We start from the raw sequence: 20,696 nt of genomic DNA, 5'->3' as shown, positions 1-20,696 counted from the left end.
AATGCTAAAAAGAGTATAAAATGAGCGAGGTATTTGCACTTCACGCGCACATTAGTGTGAATGAGTGACGTCGCACAGGAAACGCCTCTCTATGAAGGGGGCAGTCTGACTGCATATGGAGCCACTGCGTACAGCAGACGCCTCTAAACACTCAACTTACACAGAGACACAACTGTTACCCGATAACCTTTCGCGTAAAGACTTAATTCGACAGCAGACACCACTGTGAAAGTCTCTCTTCACACTAGCCGCTCCGCGCGAGAAGAAACTCACAAGTGCGCGTGAACATTCGGCGACCAGCCTCTTCCGTCTCCCGCAGTTCTGGACTCTTTTACACGAATAAACGATGACTTACTGCGCGCGATTCCCACTCAAAACACCAGAGACTTTCTCACCCATGCTTATACGTTATGTTTGTTTTTTCTGATATGGAGGAAGATGCTTAAATCCTCTTCATACATGCCTGGAATTTTCTGCTGGGAACAGAAAGTGGGCGTTTTTCTACACCGAAGCACTGGTGGATTCACTGCTGCAACTTGCAGTTTCAAGTGAGGCAACATGCAGTAAGTTGACCGTTTGAAGGATTTGCAGTTATCTAAAATCAGTTGCTGCATTGCATTGATGTTATGAAGATGCGCCTGGATTAAGATCACATTGATACTGAGGTTATTTAGCGATATTTACAGGTCGATATGGCACAAGAGATTGTGTATGATAACCGCAGTATAGTGGTGAAGTACATCCACCATAAGCTCTGGAAGAAGGGATACGTTTGGGAAGTGAATGGACACGATGACAGCGTCTCGAATGGACTGATGATGGGGAGGCAGGAGGACAGCGGCGTCTCTCCCAGCTCCCGTCACGACCCGTTCAGCGCTCTTCATAAGGTGCTGCGGGAGGCTGGGGATGAACTGGAGCGGTTATATCAGTCGGACTTTGCGGAGATGTCCAAACAGCTGCATCTCACGTCCATCACGGCGCATCAGCGCTTCACCGCAGTCATAGACGAGCTGTTCAGGGACGGCGTGAACTGGGGCAGAATCATCGCTTTTTTCGAGTTTGGAGGGACCGTTTGTGTCGAATGCGTGAACAAGGAGATGACGGCGCAGGTGGATAACATTGCGGGCTGGATGACGGAATATCTGAACGGGCCGCTGCACGGCTGGATCCAGGAGAACGGTGGCTGGGTATGTAATTAACTCAATATATACCTCACGTCCGAAGACGCAGCGTCGCTTGCTCCGCCTCTGCTCATGGCATCACGCGTTCGACGCCTTGCGCGTTCTCTGATTGGCCGATAGCACTTTCGTTAAATTCCGTAGCCAATGAGCTGCGGCGTTTTGTCACACCCCTCTCACGCCTCCGCGGCCAGTCTTGTTACGTGAAGCCATCAATGACAGCTGCTGTCTGCAGAGCTGAAGGTGTGGTTCCTTGTGCGGAACTTTCAGGAACTGCTGTTGACTCATGCAAACAGGAGGATGTTTAGTCTTATAGGCCTACAGCAACCAGTTATATGAGATATGCTATATCTGATATTTACTCACTAAATCATGTGTTTTAAATTACCCTGGGCTAGTCTTGTCCTAAGTGCAATGGTACAGCTTGTTATGATATTGTTCAAGCATCACTGATCTGCCCAGGTGTACCTGGAATACCAGGTTAGCACAACCAAAATTCTGAACTGAAAATTCTATAGTTTAGTACATAAAGTTAATGTATTTTGACAGTTGAAGGGATTGGATCATGTGACACTTTTCATTTTCTGTTAAGTGTCTCTGGTTGAACAGACAATAACATAACTCAAATTCAGTCTTACAAAATAATTCTTAAATATTGTGTAATCATGCCAACCACCTTCAGCACAGGCATGGTTGGCACAAAGAGTTTGGGTAGGCAACAATATACAAGTTATTTTTTATTATTATTGTGGTACATTTTTTTATGTTTTTTGTATTAATTCATAAAATATTTTTTTGTAAATAACCAGTAGAAAGTTGGCATTAAATGAAAACTCTGTCTATAATCTATTTTCTAAATGCATGCTATTTAAATAATCCATCCGTGCATGTTTCAGTTTTTATTTATGTTTTATCATAATTCTTATTCAAACTGTCATAAATGATCTTCCAAAGAAGCAACAGGCTTCTCTCTGGTGACCATATAAGTCTATTTCAGTAGCACATATGTACTATATGCTAATTTTCTGCATAGAATATCCTACTACATTTGCTAAAATATGCATTAGTACTGCATCTCACAATGCAATGCATTTGACTTGACCTTTCATTTTCACAGTTTGGGAGTCTTCAGGAATGGTTTTAGAAAACAATTCCATTTAGTGGAAATTACACACTTTATTTTTTTGTTGATGGTTAATAAATTAAATTAAATTACAATAAAAATGCAAAAACATGATGTAAAAGACAAAGCCACTCACCAAATTAAATATGCAACCAATGAGAGGACCTATTATGCTTTTTTACATTTTCAACTTTCTTTATTGTGTAATGTTGCTGTTTGAGCATGAAAAATGTAAAGTTACAAGGTCCGCAAAGCTACGCCTCGATTGTAGTCTTGAGTTTTCTTCCACAAACGTACACATCAGAAAATTCCTCATTTAAATAATTCCCGCCCAAATAAAGCGCAGACGCCTGGTTGAGTTACGTTAGTAGTGTGTTGAAACTCGCAGTGATGGTAAGGGGCGTGACGTTTCCAAAACATGTTCAAAGTGGTTGACCAGTCACAACACACTGATCCAGCCGACCAATCAGAGCACATGGGGCTTTTCAGACGTAGGGGCTTCATAGAGGCAGGAACTAAACAGAGTTGCATTTTTCAAAAGCATCGTAAGCCTAAGTAGACAGACTGGGAAGAGAGGTGCTGCAACAATGTGTGAAAAATACTGATCAGTATTCAGTAAGCTGTAAACTAGCATGCCATTCAGTCTCAGACTTTCTGGTGTTGAGGAGGAACTCAAGAGACATGCTGCTTTTTTTTGAATGGCGATTCAGAATATGACCTTTCAATAATGAACTCGCTTTGAACTGTAAGGTGACAATCATAAATGAGCGGGAACTTGTGGTCTGGTACAGGACTTAAACATTAGATGAGTAAGGTCATCCAGAACTTCCCCTCATTCATTCACTCTGGCTGCATTCTCCACATCTCTGTTCTGCTGTGGACCGCAACATTATTATATTTAGTAGTTAGTGTTTTAGAACAAAGACTTAATGTGGATGTGCATAATTCAAAGCACTGTGTCCACAGGGCATTCATCAATAATTCAAAGGCTACATTTCATCTTTAAGGAAGGAAAGTTTAACATTCCCCTCGAGTCCTGACCTTTTGAATGTGGAAACTTCTGACACATATCAAAGGATTACAGATTCTCTGACCTGAACATCAGGGAAGAGTTCCTCTATTTACTTATTTCTTTCCAGAACAACGTACAGTAATATACACCCGAGTCACTGTGACAACTGGCTGCAGTATTCAACAGTAGAAATACTGCAAATATAAGAAATGTCTTGGTGTTTTCTAATGCAAGATGCATCACTATTACTACTGACGCTCATACTTAGAGATTTAAACAAACAAATAATCCTAAGTGATCGTACATAAGATTTTCTTTTGACGGATGATAAAAATGAAAAAATCTTGTTTAATCTTCAGCCTTCCACATTGCGTGTTTATTTCAGGTAGTATCAGTGTAGCATCATCATGAGTAGCCGTTTTTTTATTATTTAACTGATGCTGTTCAGTTGCTGGTTAATCTTATAAACTTTTTTTTTTTTTTTTTTTTTTTACAATTGACAGTCCACATGTTGGAGATCCTGTTTTACCAGCTGGATCCAATTTCTGCCTAAATAGCATTTTGCTTTTGACATTTCTCAGTGTCAGTGTCTATTTTATGTCAAAGGTGTATGAAATGCCATGTTCTCTAAATAATGGGCTGTTACAGTTGGTTTCATTCACTTCCATTCATACACATGAGAACACAACAGAATGGGTATGCAAGCGTGTTTTGCTATGTACAAAAGCTGTTTTGTGAACTCTAAACTGCCAATTCATGTAGTGAAAGGATAATTGACTAATGGATGATCTAAAGTTTAGTGGCTCAATACAAAAAAAATACAACTTTAAAGTTTTCCAAGGATGCTGTAGAGTAGATAGTGTAGCATTATAACGTTTAGAATTTATTATCAGTTGTTATTTATAATTATTACTAAACTAATGTATCACTAGGACGATTAATCAGCTGACATTTGGCCATTATAAGATCATCAGAATCAGTTGATTACTTTGCCCAATTGGCTGATCAACAGAAGTTTTAGTTCCCCAAATCTATCGATCTTTCTTAATTCATAATAAATATGTTAAAAAATGTAAAAAAAATATGAGTATTCAATTATTTTGCATAAAATAAGTGCCATCTAAAGTGCTATCAAATTACATATATCAGAATTATATCAATCATCTACCACCCCGCTTTCTGGATTTCAGTTTAGAAACCCAAAATGAACTCTAAATTCATAATTTATTATTTATAAAAACAGAAGCTGTGTGACATCATATCCTGTTGCCCATATTCATTGCGGTTGACGTTGTCAAAGACGTGACAGCTAAAATGACTAGCATATCCATTTACTAAAGTGGCACAGTGAAAATTCATGAAATGATTACTTATTCCAATATACGCACAGGTAGCTGCCTGTGACGTATTAAAGATTATCATACACTGTAAACATGTTGTTCTGTAATTATTCATAGGAATAGAGGTATTGACATCATAGTGTCTGAGACCACTATTGTGGTTTTCTATAAAAAGAATCAAGTTTACTAGATTGCTGCGACGTGGGCAACTAGATAGGCTACTATAAATCCCGCCAGGGCTTATATTTTTCCGCCCTGCTCTAAAAGCAGTGATGGAGGTGGCAGGCTCATTAACCTTAATGGTGACATTTGGACAGGCGAGAGCAACGCGTGTGCTCTCAAATCAGCCTACCTTCTGTTTCCTGTTGAACTCGAGACTTAAAAATAGGTGTCATTTGTGGGTTTATGTTGTTGAGTCTGCTGTCCTGCCCAGTACACTTAAATTTTTTATCTAGCTGCATCACAAGACTGTGTTTGTTTACCTTGCTGTCTGGTTCTCAACAACAACCTACTGTCTTACTTTGTCCTGTAATTCACCGTGTGCTTGTAGACAGTATAAGCCTGCATTCGGCAAATAACACCTTGAGTCATATTCTATATATTTTTCAGTCTGTTTCAATTATACATTGGCCAGTGCGTTCCAATCTTCCCACACAGAGTGATTGTTCTCATCTTGGCCTAGAAGAAATCTGTGGACTTTTTTGCGCTGATTCTGGGGTAAAATCTTCAGGATTTAATGAAATGGAACTGAGTACTGGAGTTAACCGGAGTACCGAAAGTACAACACTCTTATCGATGGCTGAACGTAGGGTTTTTCCAAATATTTTATCTATATGTAATGGAAAAATCATGAATTCAAAGAGCATGATTTTACTGTACTGAAGCAAAAGCAAATTATTGCTTTATTTTTTTAAAATTATCTACCCACTATTGGAATGACGTTGTATGTATAAAACTAAAGAGAAACATTTTTAGTTAAACTAAAATTTTATTTTAAAGAGCTTTTCACAATAAATACATTCAAGAACACATATGTAGTTAACTTTGACAACCCTATATAACAAAAATACACCAAAATGTATACCAAAAATATAACAAAATGGCGCTTTTTTTCTTTCTTTCGAAAGTAGTCAATAGCCCAAATGCGGCCACAGAATTTGAGTGACATTGATCCTTTTATTCATCACAGAAGCATTACATTTATCAAAAGTAACAGAAAAAGGCAATTATAATTTTACAAAAGATTTGGATTTAAAATAAATGCTGTTTTTTGGAGCTTCCCTTTGAACTTTTTCTAAATGTTTGGTCAAACAGTAAGTTTAGATAGCTTAAACAGTTAAAACCTCTGAAAATGAACGCTTAGCCTATTTGATCCAGGGTTTAACTACCCTATTCTCCTCTAATTTCATGTTGGACACCATTGCACTTCTCTGAACTCTGTGCCAAATGGGCTAGACATGCCTCCTGCAGACTGACAAGGTAATGCGCCTGAAGCCCACGTGAGCAGCACCTGTGTTTATTTGTGCGACGTGACAGTAAATGCTGCATGACGTGCTGTGTTGGCAGCTGCTCGGCTCTTAAATTATACACTTCAGCCTGCTGATCCAGGTTCAGCCTAGGGAGATCGCGTGCCATCGGGCCATGCACACGTCAAGGATCTGCTGTCTGCTAATAACGTGACTTTGCAAAAGAGCCCTGACATTTAGTTGGAGAGAGCTGATTGGAATTTGCTTGTGTCTTTAAAAGGGGGATTTCAGGACTGCCCTTTTAAGTTATTCCTTCATTTGCTATCAGTTTCAATGAAGATTCTGGGAGAGCACACCTGCAGAGGTGATGAGGGCAATGGAGGATTGACAGAGAGGTGGTTTAATACTCAACACACACGGCCCATTGTAGGCTCTCTTCGGTGTCAAGCCCGAAATGTCTCAGGATCAGTTTTATTTTTTTTTAAAGAAACGCTATTCACAAACCATTTAATGTGTCAGCATATGCCAATGCCTGAGACTTTCTTATCTAAGAAGGAGATGGCAACCTCTGTGTCTTTGTCACTTGAATAAGTAAGCCAATTATATGACTGATATCAATGAAATGAGATGTTTTTTATTTTATTTTGGAGGTGTAAAGTTTTCGCTAGTGAAGAGCTTGACTGTGTACTTGTGGTGCGATCAGCTTGACAGCATTGTCTTTTGGTGCATTCAAGTACTCCTAGGAAGTTATTTATGATTTGGCAAGGCATGTTCAAGTCACTTTGGTAAGAGCTAGATGCCGATGTACCTTTTCTACAAAGAATTCGGCAAGCTTTTTAACTCTACTTCTACAAAAGAATGAAGAAAGAATGCACATCAGTTGTGCTTTTGTTTTTATTCAGTTCAGTTCAGTTCAGTTCAATTTGTATTTGTATTGCGCTTTTCACAATGCACATTGTTTCAAAGTAGTTTTACATTGAAAATACGTTCAATGTTACAATTTAGGAAGTATTCTGTTATCAGTCAGCGACGTGTATCAAAGTAATGTCCATATGGCAGTAATATACAGCTATAATATAGTACATGTTATGTAGTTAGTTAACTTCATGTGTTCAGTTCTGTCATGACAACTCTCAGAGTGTTTGGCATTGTAATGGATATGACAATGTTGATATGTTTGGTCTTGGCGGAAAAGATCTGCTACACTGCTGCTGTTATTGCGGCTGCTGCAGAGCAAGTACAGAACTTGCTACTGCCAATACATACACAACACACTGCTGTGAGCAAGTAAGACATGCTGCTGCTGCTGTACAATATAGAATACATGAATTACCCCCTGCAGATCTATACAGGTGGAGCTGGTGAAGGTGGAGGGTTTCTGAAAGCGTGCCGCACCTGCTACAGCAAATGCTGACCAAGTATTTGAAGGTCGAGCAGCAAGCTCATTGGCTACTGATACAGCAGGAACCAATCAGCTGTGCCCTAAAGAGAATGACGTGATTGCAAGAAGATTGAGTTAAGGATCAGCCTGCTCCATCTAGAGTTTCATGACAGAACTATGTATTTAAGCAGACACAATGAATGTGCTAGGCAGCAATTACAACTTGAGCTCATTCTGATTCTGATCTATCATTTGGTAACCATATTTTATAGGACACTTACATGAAGTGAACAACACTATCTTAGTTTCGTCGGATTCCTTTCCATTGGCTGTAGAGGTAAAGACGACAACTCCCATGAATCTACACTCATTCACAGCGTAATCAAGCTACGCCTTTGTTTTGAATAAGCGACCTCTAGCAACATATTGTGCCTTTAAAGGGGGGCCATCACACACAGTTTCTGCCAATCTCATATTAATCTTAAGTACGTATAGAGTAGTTTTAACATCTATAAAAGATACATACGCTGTACCGAGCTCCTGGAGGCGTGCCTGCCGTGGGCAGAGCTAAAGAGTCACGAGTGCACGCAGCTTTTGCGTAGAGATCGTCTGCAAGCTGCGACATCCTTATAAATAAAAAGGGAACAAAAACGTTTATGCTGTTTACATTATATGCACTTGCGTGCCGATTGCCAACAAAACACAGACATCTGATGCAGCTTTACTCACACGATCTGCAAATCCAGCGCTGAACTGGGACTTGTTTACAAAGCATTCATCACAGAAATTCCGGGAACAAACAAACATACGTGTGCAACTCCGTTGCTGCCCTGGAAAAACAAACTTCATCCACTATTTCCTTAATGCTGGGTTCTTTGGGAAGCTGAAAAAGGTAATCTTTACCTCACAACCAAAAACACACTCCTTCGGAGACAGGAGCTGCGTCTCATTTCGGAGGCTTGCTCTGGGTGATGTGTGTGGGCACGCTTATCAGGGAGAAGTGCCTATACAAGGAATTCCGCCCTTTATTACGTGATAAAGGGCCATACTCTGAAAAAAAAATGGCGAAACATGTCCACAACCGGTAGTAGTATATTTGCCACAGAAATACTCCTTCATACGTCCAACTCGTGTTTTGAAACTTTGACCTGCATGTTTAGCATGAGAATCCAACTCTTTAACAGTGTAAATAAGTCAGAATGCATAAAATAGCATTAGACCCCCCCTTTAGAGAAAGTTCTGGAGTTATGGATTTCCCAATGCACCGTTCATGTGCATTCAACACGTAAATACAATCTTTTTGACATGACTTGAATGCACGAATTGTCCTGAGACTCAGTCACATGGAATTTATGACGTGCCAAAACTGTCAGTATGCAGGTGCCATGTGTCAGCAACTGAGATGAATGGGAATGCTGACGGATACCTCTATCCAGGTATTACTGACTCTTACCCTTGTTTCCGTTGTGTGGTTGTATGTTTCACATTTTGTCGTCAGTATGACTCTTTTTATCAATAGAACTATTACTGACGAGAACTTCCTGCAGTTCTTATTTTAGATGCTTCTGTAAAAGATTATCATTCTGATTTATTTGCTAGGGGGATATGAGAGTGGAACAAAAGCCACATGGAAGTGGAGAGCCACTAATGAAAGTTAAGAGTGGAAGAAGTCCTTGGGCTGCCTTTCACATCACATGTTTCACGTCATGTCCTTCCAGACACTGAAAGTGAACCGTATATGGACTGTTCTTAGAATAACTGGAAGTTTTATGGAAAATGAGCAATTGGCATCACATGTATAACTTTTGGTTAAAATTTTATTGCTCAGTTGGTTCTCAGTTGGTAACTCAGGATAATTATATTTGATTTAAAGGGATAGTTTACCCAAAAATGAAAACTGTGATCATTTACTCACCCTCATGTTATTTCAAACCTGGATGTCTTTTTTTTCTACTGGAGAACACAAGAGAAGATATTTTGAAGAATGACTCAGTGTCCCTACAATGAAAATCAATGGGGTCCAATGTCATTGTCAAAATAAATACAAAAGAAGATGTTTTGAAGAATGTTGGAAACTAGACAGTAGCCATTGACTTCCATAGTATTTTTTTTGTGTTCAACAGAACAAAGAAACTCATAAAGGTTTGGAACAACTTAAGGGTGAGTAAATGATCATAAAATTTTGATTTTTGGGTGAACTATACCTTTAATTTTTTAAACTCCATCTTCCGGTGAAAATGACAGACTTTCCTATGGTTAGCAAAACAAAAATGGTCCAGAAACAGTGTTTGAAGAAACATTTTCTGTATAGTATATAGTAAATAAATGGTAGTGTGCGATCTTTCCTCATGAGTAAATGTATACTTTAGTCCTGTGTGAATGTTTTCACACTCTCAGACTAGCCAGAGCTCAGTTCATTAAAGTTCAAAATCTGGCCAAGTTTTCCCCTTACAGGGTCCTCTTACCGGAGCTGCAGTCACTTACCATCTGCCCTTGTGTTTACGCTCATCAACAGAGTGCTGGTGATCTCAGAAACATTTCCTACTAACTTAGCCAAAAGGAATAAGGAATCCATTCAGTGTAACAATTGTCGCAAGACACAAACAAGAATATGTGTCTCTTTTATGCACTGTTTCGCACAGGTACTGTAATACCGGACCGAAATGAATGCAGCACTTTAGATGCTTCAGATTTACACCTGACAATTTGTGGCAGAATTGTTGTCGTCCTTCATGAGCAAATGCTCCATGAACTCCAGTAACTCTACAAGGACAATTTCAAATATTTCAAACATTCTACCTTAACTGTCAACATGTTTTCCTCTGTTGCTCTGCATGTACCTTTTAGCAAGTCATGTCCTAATATTGACCTATGTCTCTAACATCTAACATCGTCTTATGATGCCAATTTGCTAGATACACAGACATGCTCTAAGGCCAAAAACATACTCTAAAGTACTCAAATGCAGATATGAATGTGTTGCAAGCATACAACCTCAATGTATAGCCTATATTTAAGGGAATAGTACATTCAGCAATGGAAATTCATCATTTACTCACCCTCATGGCCAGAGGAGGACTGGTCCCCTGACCGATCCTTGTTTCTCCCAAGGATTTTTTTCTCCATTCTGTCACCTGATGGCGTTTGAGTTCCTTGCCACTGTTACCTCTGGCTTGCTTAGTTGGGGACACTTAATATTCAGCAATATTATTGATTTGACTACACTGACACTATTAGATGAGAAATGAACTGAGCTGGACAATGACATCACTGTTTTCTACAAAGCTGCTTTATAGATAAAATTAACTAATTTAATAATTAATCTTTAGAATGGAACTCTGAACTGACTTCAGCTGAACATTGACACTATTTTCTTTTAGAGCTGCTGTACAGCCGAAATGAACTGTTTGCGTCATTGAATCATTTTCTTGTTATCACTGTAAAGCTGCTTTGAAACAATCTGTATTGTGTAAAGCGCTATATAAATAAAGGTGACTTGACTTGTCTTGACCCTTGTTGTTTCAAACCTATATGACTTTATTTTTTCAGCAGAACATAAAAATAGATATTTTGAAGAATGTTTTTGTTTTATCATTGAATAAACATGTCAGTAAGCATGTCGACAACTTAACTAATTTGAACTAACTTGCTCAGCAATATTCTCTTCACACTGTTACTCCGCCATGATGTTAGTTGACCGTAAAACTGACCCTTAGAAAAAAGGCAGATGTGATGCTGTTCTTGATAGTGCACCTCGTGTGGCAACACTGAGAATGCAGTTAATATCTGTAATATGTTAAATTGCATTCCGACTAGAGGTGTGCGATATATATTGTCAACAAAAATATCACAGTTGTTGTTTTAATGATGTGCTATTTCACTGTGTGCTATATAATGTAGTTTTTGTCTTAAAAATTGTGCCCAATCCTGTTCCTGAAGATCTAACTTCCTGGAAAGTTCAGCTCCAACCCTGATCAAACACAACTGAACCAGCTAATTAAGATCTTCTGGAGCACTTGATAATTACAGACAAGTGTGTTTGATCAGAGTTGGATCTGCAGGAAGGTAGGTCTCCAGGAACAGGATTGGGCACCCCTGTAGTATGATTTAGAGGGTATGCAGGTGACTTCACCGTTGGCTGGAGCGACTGCGGTTACACCCACTGAGTGGCAAAAAGACTGAGTGGCAGCCTTGGGTTTATAAAACACATTCAAATGGAAAAGAGCTGTGCGATTGACTGTACAAATAGATTTGACAAGAAATCTGAGGTATATTTTTACAGACAGCCAAAAGCTAAAGAAAAGAGAATCAAATGGATCACAGAAACAAGTGAACTAGTGGACAGTCCAAGTTTTAGGACTGGATGTTATGACATTGATATAAGTGATCACCAAGATTTAGACCTACCTATATTGTATTTATATAAAGCGTTCACAGGCGAATTTGCTTTATGTATTTCTCCGGCGTCGAAATCAGGCATGTCTGGAAACATGATTCCTGGCTGCATGTCAATATCCATGGATTATTGGATCTTTGGTAAGTTGTAACAGGAACACTATTGAGTCCAACTTTTAGTTTAATTGTTTGTTTTACTTGTGTTTTACTCGCGTTTTCACTGTTTCCCCTATTAAATCCAGTTATGCAGCAGGCTTTTTTGCCCACGCTGAGGGGGCATGTTCCGGCGGGAAAGTGATGTCACTGCATATGTAGTTAAGCAACATCACACATGCATTTTTCCTGAATAGTGCTGTTTTTCCTGAAAATCAGCACGATTACTAATGAGATATTACATTTATACAACAGTACAGTAAACAAGAAGTTAATATTGTGAGTGACATTTTAGACATAATATTTTGTTTGTCCACAACTTGCATAAACCATCCAAGGTACCAGAACAAAAACACACTCAGCAAAATATTGTCTAATTATCATTATTGACAAAATCCCAGAAAATACTGAAATATGAATTTTGATGAAGGGTGGACAGAGAACAAAATCTATAAATATGGTTTAGTAGCAACCTCTCACACAGTAATCTGGTGAACGTGGTTACTGTAATGTATTGTTCTCATATATAGTGTGCTTTTCTGAAAGCACAATGGTGTGAGTGTGTGATAATAGCCTGGTGTTGGTGGAGGTGCTGTCCTGTGTTGTCCCAGAGGTGCTCCACACCCTTCCACAGCATATTTCTGTGCCCTGTCTCCGGGGGATCCTCCCGATCAGAGGAATGTAAATAAATAGAGCAGATGACCTGGGTGTTGCTTTCCTGAGAGGCCTTCCCTGGGTGGGGATGTGCGTGGACAATCACTCCAGCCAGGTCAACCGGCTGAACTCACAGGGCTATTTTAGCTCTATGTGAAACCGGGTGTGTACATGCATGTGAATGCATTCAAATGAATTAGAGCATGTGAAAATGAGCAGTCAGCTGGTAATGAGCATTGACACCCTTAAAATAAAGGTTTTAGAAAGGTATTATGGTTTATAAAAACACCTATATATTAGCTCTTTAATGAACCAGGATAACTTCAATGGATGATTCCATGATGGATGATACCTAGAACCAATATGCTGATCTGACATATGCTGAACAATGTCCAAGGAACCATATAGCCCATGCAGGGGTTTTCAAATTTTTAATGCCAAGGACTCCCAAAACTGATCCAGTTCTGAGCGACTCCCTTCCTAAAATATAAAGGCAGCATACATATTTTTTAATGTACAAATACCCATGTATATCCACTTTATTCCTGGACCCCAGTTTAAAAACCATCAGTTAGGCAACTCAAGAAATATTGTAATAATTCAGCAAGATTTTTGTATGAACAAAAAGTCCTACAACAGATGGCTCACACAGAGATCTGTTTGGAAATCTAAAATTGATATTTCCTACTGGCACACTTAAGCAAAAGATATAAATAACCATCTTAAAACAAACATTTCTTGCACAGTACTGTATATTTTAAACCACTCTCAGTAAGCTCCTACTCTTCGCAACACAGAAAGCAGTTGTACTGGACTGGCTACTTGAATGCACACAAATCAATAATCAATATTTAAGGATGTCATACATTGTTTCCCACGATTGTGATTCCTGTGTAAATACATTTAGCCCACCTCTCCACCCTGTGCAAGGAGACTATTTGTATTTGCTTCTTTGATGCAACGTCTATGCTGAGTACAATCACTCTAGATAGGCTTAATTTAACCAATGCAGTTGGCTCATAACTAGTGATGTACTGAAATTTGAGACAGAGATACCTGCAGGTTGGAGTAATGGGCGTGCCAAAAGGAATTGTGCCGAAAGGTGAATTGCTACAACAGAAACTAACCCCTAACTCTACCCTACACCCTGACAGACAGCTTTCACGACCAATGATTAAAGACCTTTTTGCCCACGCCCCAACCTTTCGTCATTCCCATTACTCCAACCTGCATACCCACACTTGGAAATTTTAGGAACCAAAAAATATTCGGCCGAAAAAACGCTAAAATAGTTTTGGAGGGGCAAAATCTTTGACAGTTAGTGCTTCTCCGATGGCGCATTTTGACTGTGTTAGCGTTTATTTCATGCACACAACATGGATAAGCTACAACACGTAAACATGTCAGCAGTGTGAAAAAGTTCAACATGAGCAAAAATGATGATAGAGTAGCAATTTGTGAAATTGGTTTGGCTGAAATATTGAGAGGCGGTTCTTTGCCGAAGAACTGTACTATGACTGGTTTATCAACTAGTGGTGCGTTTGCCAAAAGCAACTATGGTTGCAAGTTACGTCATTACTAGTTTCAGCCTCAGACGTCACGCCCACGGACCATTCCTGAACGTCTGATGCATATGGTACACTTATCTGGAAACACTTCAGGAGTTTTGAAGTTATCAGCTGGTTGGTTGAATTCTACAGGATGTCCGGGAGGATGTCCGGCGTTCTTCTTCCCCCTTGTGGAAGAAGAACGCCGTAGTATTTACAACACTGACAATGAGCGCTTACCAGGATCAACTAAACTCTGGATTTTCAAAAATTTGTGAAGTTCTCAGCTCCATTGTTGCACATTCTTAAATTAATAATTTATTAGATGCACACCGGTCTGTTATTGTAGGGACGTCGACTTTACATTTTCACGCCCTAAACATGACGCGGAACAAAACGAAATGTGATTGGTTGCGTTACATGTCAATCAAACGTCCTCTTGGGCGGTCCTTGGCCATTGAAAGCTGCGATAGAGTCCAGACCTTCTGCCGTCAGTCTGAAATGTAGTCTACACGAGACTACATCATTACTAACAGAGATCAATGAAACTATAATAAATTATAGTTGGCTAACGATGCTTTTGGAAAACAAAATTACCCAAATTTAATTACCAAAACTTTACTTTTGGTTTCAGTTTTTATTTAAATTAAAAATGTATTTTAGTGCATCACTACTCATAATGGTGTGAGGGGCCTGGAACTATTTGCAAGAGTGTAAAGGTACAGTCACATTTACTGTTACTAGGCAAAATTTTGCTGCGAAATCCAGTCATTTCAGTAGGAATTCGTACGATCAGTAGTTTCGAGTGAGGGCGAAATGTTGGTCAACCAAATTGCCGTGTTCACCAAAAGAAAGCTGCTTAGTTTGAAAGTGACTTCTGTATGAGCTGTGCTTCACACATTGAGATACGATTAACAAAAGACAAAAAATAGACTTTTTTTCCCTACAAAATCGTACAGAAATATTGTGAATGTAACCGCACCTTAAGATACAGGTCCATATGAGCATGAAGATGATGACATCCTTATGTCATCTGTCTAAAAGTAACTGGATGGTGAGGCATTTGGTCATTATGTGTCACATTTTCACTTGTTCACATCCATCTGTTCTACCCCACACTTACACGCACGTGTTCTTGCATCCAATGACGGCACTCTGACAAATAAAACTCCTTTCCCTGTGGCCACAACCAGGCCTGAACACATGTTGCTGAAAGATGCATGAGCTGGCTAATCTCTGACACTAAATGACCATCCCTCAAACAAGATGCGTCATGCTGTCTGTTTCTGTCTCCTCACCGCACACTACCTTATCCCACTGGCTCCGCGTATCAGGTGACTATACAGGCCTTGAAATATTCAGAGCTATGTGAGAGCATCTAAATATAGATGTGTTGCTGCTCCCAGGACACTATCCAAATGTCATAGTGTGAAAAACGTGAATTAGTGCACCTTTTCAATCCCATTGTGTGTAGTGTACTGTGAATGAGTGGAACTGTCGAAAACCCCGAGCGTTGAGATTAATATCTGTTCCTCGCTACCTTATCAGGTTGTGAACTGTTTGGTCTGACACAGTAATGCCCAGCGTGACCCAGAATATGTAGAGAACAATTCAGTAAGGCAAAGGTCATTTGTAGTCCAGCTACTGTTGTTGCAACTTTGCGTGGTTGATAAGGCGAGTTACTTGATGTGAAGATAAGCTACAAAAATATTTTTGATTTAGAGGTATTAGAGAATAATCAAGAGAAACTGGTAATTGAGAGTGTTGTGGCTTGAAATAGTTGCACTCACTGTGCTGCTGATTATTGAACTGAGAATAACCAGAGAAAACAAGATAGTAAAAAACGTAGACTTAGGGCTGCATGACTAATTGAAAAATAACAGAAAATGCAATTATTTAAAATGTATATATATATAGTGTCTCAGAGCATTTCGGTTCACAGTAAATGCTGAACATCTCTTAGTTTTGGTCGCTTATACTGTGCATTTGGGTTTACAGCATGTGCCCACCATCTTCCCATACTTGTAATGAGAAGCGTTGTCAGAACGTCTTCTAAAGTGAAAATAAAAGCTTGATGATCAAACATTTGAAAACGAAGACATTAAGACAGCCATAAATAGTAGTATTGTGATTTTACAGTTGTATTGTAAAATAAAATTATTATGATTACTATTATTAAATACTCATTTTATTAGTTTGGCAGTGAAACATTACAATAGTAGTATCTCTTATTTAGTTTAATATTTTTATATGATCACATAATATAATAACAAAATTTTAATCTGACAAATTCATTTAGATTTTTCTCCCTCCAAATTGTACAGCTCTTCTTAAGCTCGGAACACACCAAGCTGACGGTCGGCCATCGGGCAGTTATTGTTCGTCGGCCGACTAAGTTTTCTCAGCGTGTTCCGCACTGTCGGCTGAAGTTTGTCCTCGTCAGCTTTTTTTTTGGCCGATTCGACATGTTGAATCAGTGTCGGAGCTTACCAGTCAGTCGGGCCATCTGATCATTCTGATTGGCTGTTCAGCTACTGCCACCTGCTGGTACGGAAAGGCATTTCCGTGCTACTTGGCCGTCAGGTGTCGAGCGTCGGTTTGGTGTGTCAGGGCAACTTTGGACCCAGATGCTACCAATGTGAGCCAACGTGAGCCAACCCCGCAGTCTGATTTCGTCGCCACTGGTTCGTCGGCATCGGCTTGGTGTGTTCTGGGCTTTAGACTTTACCAGTAATGTTTGAAGGTCTGACTTGCGAAGCAACTTTGATTTTTTTTTAAAGCTGCAGTCTGTAAGTTTTGCCTCTTTGTCGCCATCTCTGTTTGAAACCTGCAATTGGAGTTATTTGCAAAATTATCATCTTTACATGGGTTGTGCATCGGCACAGCTCCTCAGTGTGGATAAATCTAATGCTTTGAGGAGAATGTGTGGCTGACAGTCAGTAATTTACTTTGGAATCATTAGAATTGTTATGGCCAAAATAAGAATTTTCACTGGAAAATGTCATCTGAATAAGTAACAAATCTGCTACTTTTGTTCTGACCAGCTGAGAAGAAAAAAAACATTATAATAAATCACGCTAGCAATGGTGATTAAATCTAATGATCGCTTAGCTCATATCACATCAAACCGTGCAAATTATTATTATTGTTATACTTTGTTCTCAAATTGTTAATGTTAACAACATCAGCATTGCGTGACTACATGTATTTAGTGTGTATTAGCGTTACCTGTAGATTTCAATTTCTGTACAGTCTAATCTCTAACATTAATTTGTCATACCATACAATCCGCCATCAAAATGATAAGTTTAATTATTCCAGCTGCTGTGAGAAAAGGCTATAGATGATCCATCACCTGCAGCATCCTCACATGCGATATAGCCTACTAGCTGGGACTCCTTTATGGAAACAGATGTGAAGTAATGACCCAAAGACGAATGGTGGCATCCTTAAATTTCTCGCGGAAACCTACCAGTACCACCTGAATTAGAAAACATTATTACAAGCTTATCGTTGTGAATCGGGCTAAGGTAAGGAGAGAGTTTTAAACAATGGCTGGTTATGTACTTGCTCAAAAATTGATTTTGGATAATTTTTTAACAAAAAAGTTACAGACTGCAGCATTAATAAAGTCTATACCCATTTAAAAACAGCAGAGCTCAACAATAACAATTGCGACAGACCAGTTTGATTTCTTTTAAGTGGAACTGATGGCAAGATTGACAGGCTGTGTGAAATCAATGATGCTCTGTTGTCGCTGGGTAACATGCAAGCTGTGTTGGGGAGCAAATGGCCTGCAGGACCTTAGTCTCCTGTCACATCTGATGGCCTGGCAGGCATTACCCTAGGGATCACCTCAACACATCCACAGACTGATAGCCACATGACAGCAAGACAATTGCAGGTTTTATCTGTCTATCTGGAATGCCCAACTGTTCTGAGGCTCTGATAATTAGAACAACGTGTCTAATCAGGTGATATTTGGCTGGTATCATCAAAACATGGCATTGCATTGGAGGTTTTTGGCCATTAGCATTGTTATATGTAGTCAAAAATGATTCCAATTTAAAATAACTGGTTTCTAATTGAATATATTTTAAAATAATTTATTCCCATGATGGCAAAGCCGAATTTTCAGCATCATTACTCCGGTTTTCTGTGTTGCACAGTTCTTTATATGCTGATTTGGTGCTCAAGAAACATTTATTATTTTTGTCAATTTACATTCTTGAAAAGTTATGTGAGACAGTAAAATGGAAAAAGTAAATAGCATTATCTAGAATTTGTTTGGATGACTTTATGATGGTTCTTTTTGACTCAGCTTGGCTTGTTTCAGTGCCACCAATCTTTCTTCAGCTCATGGCATTTTTCAACCTTTCCTTCAGTCATTACTTGAAAATGTCAGATTGGTTTTGAAGTGGTGACAAATGCTTTCTGCGTGACACTGAGGTGATAAAAGCTCCAAGGCAGCATTTCCATATCATGCTGTCGGCCCTCAATTCGACTTTGCCTCAAACTTCCACAACCAGCTCTTCTCCAACACTTGACAAATGTCTCTCGTCAGCTACAGGATGAGAGCACAGTCCTGTAAAGAGGATCAGCAGTAACAAGCTTCCTTTACAACATCGTCAAAGCTTGTGTTTTAGCAACTTGGAATTAACTTAATAAATTAATAAAGGAGCAGTTCAGATCATAATGCGGCATTGAGATTGAAGTTCATCTTTGAGGCTTGAGATTCAGTTTTGGCAGGTTTTAAAGTGAGGTTAGACTAGTAAGTACACGTGTTGAATTATTTATGATCTCAGCACAGGGAAGTGTTATTCAAATGGCCAGTTTCAGGCTGCAATAATTTGGGTGGTTCAGCTTGTGGTTTGCACTGGTGGAATATGTTCTTCTCTGGAGCCTCCGTATTTTGGATGCACTCAATGCAATGTCTAGACATGGTTTTTCTGTAAATATCCCCCATGTATGTTGATTGTCAATAAAGTTTTTTAATATAACAAAACCCTTTTATTTGACTTAGTCAAATAAAATAGTCTGCAATCCTACCTTTGTCCTTTTTTTAACCTTAATTTAATGTCTGCAAAATATTGCATGACACACACGTTCACCATCACAAAAAGTTTGTTGGAAGGCACCAGCTAATAAGGTGAACCGCAGCCATAGCGGCGATTAGCCCTTTTTGATCTTGAGGTGATGTTAACAGGCGGTGGGTGGGGTGGTTTTGGAGGGGAACCTTCATCAAACTACAAACGCCCCGTTTAATAAAAGTCAGAGCGAGAAGTGTGCACAATGCACTTGCCAGACCACATTAGATGGACAGAAACCCAGGGAGTGGCTGCCTGTGCTGAGAGACTTCTAAAGCATCATGGTTTCGCTGTAACTTTAGAGTTTGAGTCTAAGCTTCTGTAAGTCCTGTGATGTTCAGTGTTTGATGCAGCAGCTAAATTAGCTGTCAAGCCATCAACTGTTGAGTTCACTTCAATTCCCAGTGCATGCTAAGCAAGCCAGTCCAGTTGCCATGTTAAATACTTATCTGGAAACACTTCAGCCTCAAGGTTTTGAACTGTCTGACATTTCAAACAACCTTGACTTCATTAGTATCAAGACTTTCTGACATATCAGCAGATGTTTGTTTGTCTAATCATTAAGATTATTCTTTATTTATATTTTCTACATGGCTCATGGGAATACTTGATTCTGAAAAGAGTGTCCATGATAAAAGAAAATATAATAAAATCTATTTTAAAGCAAATGTGCCATTTTTGTTTAAAAAACAACAACTTTTATTTGATTTCAAGAAAAGTTTAAATATAACTGCTTTAAAATGTCATGTGGTGTAACCATCAATTAATTGAAATAAAAAAAATTTCCCTACAATTTAAATACATCTGAGTGTACATGCCTAAATTGTTATTTTCAAGATTAAAATATATATTTTTAGTTTTCATAATATTCATAGTTTTCCCCACATGATATTTTGCAACAAGACTAGCCTATAGCTTTGTCTGCAGTGGTCCTCTCCATATCATTTCCTGTTTTATTCAATACATTTTCTTTTTTTATTCTGGTAAAAATTGTGATTGCATTTAAAAATGTAATTTAAAATCTAGGTTTGATTTGCTTGTTTGTAGGACTACACAATTTAGCCAACATTTTGTGATTATATAACAATATACCTATAAAAATACAAATATTAAATAAAAGTAAAAATTAAAAAAACAATTGTAAAAATCATTGTAATTTTTTTTAAAAGTGTTTCAGAAAAATAATATAATCATAATTTCGTTTTTAAATGTAAAATTACGATACTAATATTTATGGTTGTCTTAATTTCTTCATTTTCAAATGTTGAGCCATAAAACTTTTATGTTAATGGAAAACTGCAGGGAGCCCTCTTTTGTTTATAATCTCTTCTCATTACAAGTTTGGGAAGATGGTTGATGC

General features: G+C 38.6%; 1 protein-coding gene across 1 annotated transcript in view; it reads left to right on the top strand.

The window, feature by feature from the left end:
* The first annotated feature begins 71 nt into the window (after window positions 1–71).
* bcl2b (BCL2 apoptosis regulator b) overlaps window positions 72–20,696 on the top strand; it is a 46,727-nt gene continuing 26,102 nt past the window's right edge. The window contains exon 1 of the mRNA XM_051867908.1: window positions 72–1,187. Coding sequence (XP_051723868.1) covers window positions 693–1,187 — 495 coding nt within the window. The 5' untranslated portion in view covers window positions 72–692. The remainder of the gene's footprint in view (window positions 1,188–20,696) is intronic.

Source organism: Ctenopharyngodon idella, chromosome 2 (assembly GCF_019924925.1).
Source record: "Ctenopharyngodon idella isolate HZGC_01 chromosome 2, HZGC01, whole genome shotgun sequence".
In the NCBI taxonomy this organism is placed as follows: Eukaryota; Metazoa; Chordata; class Actinopteri; order Cypriniformes; family Xenocyprididae; genus Ctenopharyngodon; species Ctenopharyngodon idella.
This window is presented reverse-complemented; position numbering and strand designations above follow the sequence as displayed.